At 47.8% G+C, this 8,552-nt stretch overlaps 1 protein-coding gene across 1 annotated transcript; it reads right to left on the reverse strand.

The window, feature by feature from the left end:
* Positions 1–653: 653 nt before the first annotated feature.
* Positions 654–6,639, reverse strand: XBP1 (X-box binding protein 1). The gene is given in 6 exon segments (XM_025858088.2): positions 654–1,800; positions 2,108–2,191; positions 2,194–2,253; positions 4,107–4,241; positions 5,311–5,407; positions 6,337–6,639. Coding segments are annotated over 6 exon segments (1,179 nt in total). The 5' UTR covers positions 6,582–6,639; the 3' UTR covers positions 654–1,242.
* Positions 6,640–8,552: the final 1,913 nt, after the last annotated feature.

Consider the following 8,552-nt stretch of genomic DNA (forward strand, 5'->3'; position numbering starts at 1 on the left):
AGGTGAGGAAGTGATATTACATGTCCAGGGTTACCTGACAAACCAGTGGCAGAGTTAAACCCAGGGAGTCTGACTCTAGAAAATGTTCTTAATCCCTATAATAATGGCAAGAGAATCTTGATATTTAATGGTATGTCCTTCTCTTAACATAAGATGGTATAGCAAAATAATGGTTAAGTGTTCTAGCTCTGCTGTTTACTAGTCTGTGGTATTGGCCAGTTAGGCTAAAGAAACTCTCAGAAATACAGTAACTGCTTGGGGGACCTGGGTGGCTCAGTCGTTAAGAGTCTGCCTTCAGCTCAGGTCATGATCCCGGGGTCCTGGGATCGAGCCTTGCATCGGGCTCCCTGCTCAGCAGGAAGCCTGCTTCTCCCTCTCCCACTGCCCCCGCTTGTGTTCCCTCTCTTGCTGTGTCTCTCTCTCATATAAATACAAAAAATCTTAAAAAAAGGGGGGGGGGTTAAAAAAATATATATATAGTAACTGCTCAAAGAGTAGATTATATCATTTATGGCAGCCAGAAACTGAAGCAGGCAGTAACGAAGGGGGAAAAACCTTTAAAAAGTGGCATGCTCACTGAAGTTGGACAAGTCACTATCATGGCAAACAGTGAAACACCTAGAGAGAAAACAGTTACCAAAGAACAAAGACACTGCATTGCACTTTTTAATTGCACAGGTAGTCTTAAATAAATGGAGAAAGCACCTTCCAAAAGTTACACTAGCAGGGAAAGATTCCATCAAGCATTTACATAGTAAATTTCCATAGTTTTACAAAAGATTCTTGATCTTTACTTCAACTGTACATGAAGGAAAGGAGCCCCCTCAGGTAGGTGTTCTCTGCTTGCAGAAGCAAACTAAAGGACCTAAAATTGGAGGTAAGCCTGGGATGCCAAGAAGAGGGAAAAGAAATGTTAAAGGGCCACTCACAAATTCCATGTCTAAGACGCTTGTCCAATGACCTTTACGTAAGAATTTTAGGACAAACTACTGCCTTTAAGATAAGGGTACAACCTCAAAAGCTGTAATTCTGGACTATAGTAATATATCTGAGTACCTTGGACTGCTGGATGACAAAAGACAATACTTGGGGTGACCTATACGGTTTGAACAAATACTTTAGAGTAATTCCCTAGGACTGTACGCCCTCTACTTTGGCTTTTTTAAATGAAGCGCAGGCTTCTCTGCTATCTTCCAGGCAGTATAATGGTCAAGGAAAAGGGTAACAGCACTGGATCATTCCTTAGACACTAATCAGCTGGGGAAAGAGTTCATTGGCAAAAGTGTCCTCCCAAGAATGGTCTACACCAAGCAGAGAGGACATGTCGCTGAAGGGAGAAGGGGAGCCCTCATATCCACAGTCACTATAAGCATCGAGTAGACAGGAAGATGGCTTCAGGCAGTGGCTGGATGAAAGTGGATCTGAGGTGCCCAGCTCTGGAATGAAGTCATCTTCTACAAGTTCTTCCTTCACTGAAACAGTGAATTCAGGGTGATCTTTCTCTGAGGGGCTGAAAGGTGCTTCCTCAATTTTCACTACCACATTAGCTTGGCTCTCTGTCTCAGAGGGTATCTCTAAGACTAGGGGCTTGGTATATATGTGGTCAAACCGAATCAGTTCATTAATGGCTTCCAGCTTGGCTGATGACGTCCCCAGTGATGGAGAAGGGGAGGCTGGTAAGGAATTGGGTCCTTCTGGGTGTACTTCTGGGAGCTGCTCCAGGCTGGGAGACTCTGGGGAAGGACATCTGAAGAACATGACTGGATCCAAGTTGAACAGAATGCCCAACAGGATATCAGACTGCAAGAGGCAAAAATTAAATGGAATCCAACCATCAGAATGTACTGAGAATTTACCTGGAATACGTAATATTAGGTCCCACAATGTAAATTAATCACAATAGAATAACCACCGAGACCCACAGACCCATTTATCTACACCTCACTCTATGTCCTAAATCACATGAAAATAGGGAAGCAGTCGATGTTCACCTGTAACCCAGCCAAAACTAACTTCTGCTCTCCTCTGTCTGGCTGGGAATGTCAGACATCAAACAGATAGAATTAACTAGTTATACAGCTCTTCACTAAATCCCAAAAACCCCTACCTCAGAGTCTGAAGAGTCAACGCTGTCAGAATCCATGGGGAGATGTTCTGGAGGGGTGACAACTGGGCCTGCACCTGCTGCAGAGGTGCACGTAGTCTGAGTGCTGCGGACTCAGCAGACCCGGTCACTGGCCTCGCTCCATTCCCCTGGGAAGAAAGACCAATGTCAATAAACAGCTCAAACTGCAGAGTCCTCAAGGAAATGCTCACCCGGCAGCTGCGATTCTCAACTTTCCAGAAAGCTAGAAAACTATGCTTTAGAGCTGAAATCTTTCCCTTACCTTTGTTATTTCCATTTAATTGAGTCCTCCCAAGAGAGAGGAGAAAAGAGAGGGAAGACTAACTTCTGTCATTTTCTATGCAACGAAAACACCCCAAAGGTTGAGGAAGGACTGATATTTTTTAAAGATTTTATTTATTTATTTGAGAGAGAGAGAATGAGAGAGAGAGAGAGCACAAGAGGGAAGAGGGTCAGAGGGAGAAGCAGACTCCCTGCTACGCAGGGAGCCCGATGAGGGGCTCAATCCCGGGACTCCAGGATCATGACCTGAGCCGAAGGCAGTCGCTTAACCAACTGAGCCACCCAGGCGCCCCAGGACTGATATATTCTTAAATAATATCTTCAATGATGTTCTCCATAATAATGTTTTGTTTTTTTAAGATTTTACTTTTAGGGGTGCCTGGGTGGCTCAGTCGCTTAACCATCTGCCTTTAGCTCAGGTCATGATCTCAGGGTCTTGGGACTGAGGCCCACATCAGGCTCCCTGCTCAATGGGGAGTCTGCTCCCCCCCTCCCTCTGCCCCTCCCCCCCCACTTGTGCTCACATGTGCACTCGCTCTCAAATAAAATCTCAAAAAAAAAAAAAAATTTTATCTAAGTAATCTCTGCACCCAAAGTGGGGCTTAAACTCACAACCCTGAGATTGACAGTCTCATGCTCCAGCAACTGAGCCAGCCAGGCACCCCTCCATAGTAATATTTTTTTAATTTTATTTATTTGAGAGCGAGCGAGAGAGAGCACGAGTGGGGAGGAGAGGGAGAAACAGGTTCCCCACGAGCAAGGAGCCTGATGCAGGGCTCAATCCCAGGACCGTGAGATCATAACCTGAGCCGAAGGCAGACGCTTAATGGACTGAGCCACCCAGGTGCCCCCCTAATAATCTTGACTAATAAAGTTCCATAGTGAAGTTCAGGCCCCAATCTTTTTGGACAGTAATTTTTTAAGTTTGTTCTGAACATTAGCTTCACAGAGTAGAAGTGCCCTACTGTCAATCTCAGACCACTTAAGTGCTGTCAATAAAAAATTCACCATGTCTGTGCATTAAAACCCATAATCACCTTCTATCAGAGGGGTGTCACTATCACAATAAATCCTGTCCCTACTCATTCATATTCATCAAAGAACTACTACAGTTTTAGGAGCATTTAGTTAGATTGGACTGGTTCTTTTTCTGATTCTTTTTTTTTTCTTAAGATTTTATTTATTTATTCATGAGGGATAGAGAGAGAAGAGAGGCAGAGGGAGAAGCAGGCTCCCAAGGAGCAGGGAGCCCAATGCGGAACTCGATCCCAGGACCCTGGGATCATGACCTGAGCCGAAGGCAGACACTTAACGATCTGAGCCACCCAGGCACCCTCTTTTTTTTTTAAGATTTTATTTATTCATTCAAGACACACAGATAGAGAGCACGAGCAGGGGGAGAGGCAGAGGGAGAAGCAGGCTCCCTGCTGAGCCAGGAGCCAGACGCGGGGCTCGATCCCAGGACCGACCCGAGCCAAAGGCAGACACTTAACCATCTGAGCCACCCAGGCGCCCCTTTTTCTGGTTCTCCTTAACACTGGTCCATCTTGTTGGCTATCGATACTTCTTAGTACTTGCTCTTAGCTGTGTAACTTACTTTAATTATTAGGATTTAGTACTATTCACTACACAGTTGAAAAACCAGTAAGTGTCATTAAGGGGTCATGTCACTTAGAAGCACTTCTCACACAGGGCCTACCTTGGTCTGGGTCTCAGCCTCCTCTTCAGTAACCAGGGCATCCATCCCCAAGCGCTGTCTTAACTCCTGGTTCTCAACTACAAGGCCATGGGTTTTCTCTCGCAAAAGCTGATTTTCTAGCAAAAGTTTTTGGTTCTGGAAGTAAGTTCAAGAAGAAGCTATTGAAACAACCAGTTCTTTCACTTAAGAATCTAGCTGATATGTTTCACTACAGTACTACAGTTGGTTTCCTTTCCTTCTCCTAGACCTTTTTTTTTTTTAAAGATCTTGTTTATTTATTTGACAGAGAGAGACACAGCGAGAGAGGGAACACAAGCAGGGGGAGTGGGAGAGGGAGAAGCAGGCTTCCTGCCAAGCAGGGAGCCCGATGTGGGACTCAATCCCAGGACCCTGGGATCATGACCTGAGCCAAAGGCAGACGGTTAACGACTGAGCCACCCAGGTGCCCGTTATCTCCTAGACCTTTTCAAAAATTCTGCTTATATAGTTGGTTCACAGTAGGTATTCAAAGGAAAGGTCATAGTTATGAAAAACAAGTGCCATGCTGTGGGGTCACAAATAACAATGCTTCCAACTACTAATATAGACCTCAGCAAAAAAGGGTGACTTGTGGCTTTAATTTAGATAGGATGGCAAAAAAAAAATTCCTATCTTGAACTAGCAGGTTGTAATAGAAGTAATGGTGGACCATAAAATCAAAATATGTTGTGTGTGTGTGTGTGTGTGTGTGTATAAATATAGATATATATGAAATCCTTATGTATTTAAGATGTGTAGCTGGCAACAATTTAAGATTAGGTAGTTAAGTGGGCCCTAGAAGGGTAAGGGAACCGTTAGTGGACTTTTGGCCAAGCCAGGAAGGGTCTCAGATTTAAGCAATGATTTTCTATCTGCTTTTACAAATTTCTTAGTACTAACTTGATAAACGTTGTAATGTTGTAATTCACCAACTTTGAGATAGATCTAGCACCAAATGCCATAGGGTCAACCACTTCTGCTCTCATCAAGTTTCACCACCTAATCACTTAACTACCTATCTACCCTAATTTAGATTCGTTTAACTTTTTTTTAGCTTAACTTTTAATTAACTGTTCAGTTGTATTCTAAAGAGACAGGAACAACTTGAGATGGGCAGCAAACATCAGAACATTCACCAAGGAAGGACATACAAGAAATAGAAGAGTTTGACCTTAAGTATTTTTACCTCTTCCTCCAAATCTACCACTTGCTGTTCCAGCTCACTCATTCGAGCTTTCTTTCGGTCTCTGGCAGTCTGGGCTGCGACTCTGTTTTTCAGTTTCCTGAGAAAAGGGACATACATACACTAAGTCATCTCAAACCTTATTTATATCTTTATTTGAGAACTTGGCCAGCTGGTGCTTTCATTTTCATCTACAGTATAAGGTGGACTAAGGTAAAATACACTCCAGGCTCCTCCCCTCAATAAAACAAAACAAAAAATAGAGCCTTTCCTGGATCTGGCTTGAAGAACTGCCTCATTCTCTCCCATATTGCATCATCCACACCCCCGTCGCATCCCGGCCACAGCAAGGACGCTGGACACAAATACTACTCATCTTGCATCATAAGAGATTTCCTCCTCCCATTTTTATTCCCCCCGTAGAACTCAAATAAAGAAGAAGCCGATGCCTTTCGCCCTGGCTGACATCCTGGGCAGTCCCCGGAAGGCTGGGCCCGGCGTCTGCTCAAGGAGGCACTTAAATCACAAAAGGCACCATGATCACAAAAGAACTAACATTTACGAGAACTGGGTACTAGGCGTTTCTCACTCAATCTTTCCAACGACCTCATGAATAGATACCATTTTTAAGGGCGCGGAGACTAAGTTTGACTAGTGAGCCTTACGGAGCTCACAGCCCTCTCGACAACTGTCATTTCGGCTCCATGACCCTCCAAAAAAAGTAGGTCAATCGAGTCCACGCCACTGCCCAAATTCAGAAAAGCTGAATGACAGGTCTACGGTCACAGAGCAAGAGGGCCTGGAACCCAAGTGCGCGAACACCCAGCTCTACGCATCTCTAATGAGACAGAAAAGAAGGGGGATTAACAAAGGCCCGGGCAACCCGGGACTCCGACTTCCTGCCCCGCCCCGCGCCACGCTGGCACCCCACCCGCCAGGCCCAGGGCGCCCGATCAGCGCCCGGCTTCGGATCCGGGTCCCAGCCCCTCGCCCTTCGCCCTCAGGGTCCGCGCCCCGACCCTCGCCCACCTCCGCAGCGCCTTCTCCTCGGGGCTCAGGTGCGTGAGGCGCTGTCGCTTGCGCGCCTGGGGTGGGCCCCCGCTCGCCACCTCCGGGCTGGCCCCTCGTTGGCCCGGCACCATGAGTGGCAGAGCCCGGCCGGCCGGGGCTCCGGTGGCGGCGGCGGCGGTGGCGGCGGCTGCGGGCTTGCCGGACAAAAGCAGCACTTTGGGGGCCCCGGCGGCCGAGCTCTGCGCGGGTGCCACCACCACCATGGCCCGAGAGGGTCTACGCCAGACCGCGCCGCCGCCGTCCACCGGGCCGGCCCCACCGCACCCAGCCTTTCTACGGTCGTGGCCCTCCGTGATTGGCCAGCGCCGCGTGACGCGTGGCCGCTCTCGGAGCCCATTGGTCCGGCGGGCCCGGAGGGGGCGAGGCCGGGGCGTCCAGCGTGGGGGCCGGGGCGTCCACCGTGGCTGCTGCGGTCCGGGGCTGAAGTGGGCGGTGGTGGGGGGAGACCCGCGGGATCCCGGGCTGGGGGCCCTGGAGGGCCTGGGCACTGCTCGGCTCCTCAAGAAGGGTCCGGAACCCGGCGGAGTTTCCTCCTCGGACAGATTTTACCCCATAGGCTGACGCATTTCCGAACGACTGAGTCTAATCCCAAACGAAGAGATTTCCAGACTGATGACTTTTTACCGAGACTGACAGATGGTTGTCACCTCTGCCTGACCACATTTTCTCTCGTGCGCCACATCGGGCCCCGAGCGGAGTGGAAAGTTGAGAGAGAGAGAGCGAGAGAGCGAGCAAGCCAGTCGGGCCTTGGATGAGAAAAAAGCCTGCAAAGAAATTCCGCGAAATAAGAGCTTTTAGGAAGTGAAATCGCACGTTTTTTAAAACTAGGCTTGGCAGGGCGCCTGGGTGGCTCAGTTGGTTAAGCGACTGCCTTCGGCTCAGGTCATGATCCTGGAGTCCCGGGATCGAGTCCTACATCGGGCTCCCTGCTCGGCAGGGAGTCTGCTTCTCCCTCTGACCCTCTTCCCTCTCGTGCTCTCTATCTCTCATTCTCTCTCTCTCAAATAAATAAATAAAATCTTTAAAAAAATAAAATAAAATAAAATAAAACTAGGCTTGGCTCTCAGTGAGGGTTTCATGAACCGAGGCGTTGTGATCTCCGAGTGTTAGGAATACATGTAATGTAATTTCAGGTTGCATTTCTAAATTGTCTGCTACAAGCATACTTTTTTCATTTCACGTGTTAAAGCGAGGGTCCCGGGGTCTACCCTCAGCCCCCTGGCACGCGGGGCAGTTCGAGGCTCCTGCCCCGGCAGCTTGGGAGCAATTTAGGCACATGGATATTAGAATGGAGCAATCCGATGAGCCCCCCGCCCCCTTCGCCTGTTCACCTTATTTGAAGCCAATTACAAAATGTGGAATTCCCTAGAATCACAAAGTGATACTTTCTTTAACAAGCAGTTAGGGCTTCCTCTGTGCTTGGGTTCCAGGGACGCAAAGATTAGGAAAACTCCTATGTGGTGGTTGGAAATGGGCAAAAAGTGAAAAGACAGAATGGCTCTAGGTAATTTTTCAGTGTCATTAAGGCAGATTAGCTCTTCAATTATATTTTGGTGGGGAGGAAACAGGATGGGAAGAGGGAACTAAATCAACTCCGTCTCTTGATACACAGGCCCTTTGAAGGGGCACAATTTCTCTTATTTCCAGGAGTGGGCCATGAGTCTCCCACACGTACTTTCTTCCTCCGAGTTGGCAGAGCTGTATCAGTGACTATTGAAAACTGAGGGCGTCCTGAGCGCATGCTGCTTCAGCGGGCTGGAAAAGAGGTGGGGTGATCAGAGACTCCACCAGACAAAGAAGCCAGCTTCCTTTCTAAGTTTCATCATCCTGGAGCTATCCGGGTCCTAATGTGCCTCCCCCGATCGGAGACTCACTCCTGGCCTCTGAGACCTTTGGGAGAAGTCTTTGGAGTGCCCTCTGGTTGAGACCTACACCTCTCTAGAAAGCTATAAGAGGTTCTGAGAAACGCTAGGTAACTGTCATGCAACCTTTTATTAAGTTACCATTTGTAAACAAGAGAATGTCTGCGCTTTGTAAGAAGTCCCAGTGAAGCTAAAATTTAAATCATGTAGGCATAAAAAGAAAATGCCATGAGGCCCCCGTTAGTCCAGCAGGGTGTTACATGAGTAACCATGTGGTGAAGGTACAAGATGCTGGGGCAGAGGAGAAAGGTG

This window comes from Callorhinus ursinus, unplaced genomic scaffold, assembly GCF_003265705.2.
Source record: "Callorhinus ursinus isolate GAN/ISIS: 27379988/994484 unplaced genomic scaffold, GSC_fseal_2.0 scaffold72, whole genome shotgun sequence".
Lineage (NCBI taxonomy): Eukaryota > Metazoa > Chordata > Mammalia > Carnivora > Otariidae > Callorhinus > Callorhinus ursinus.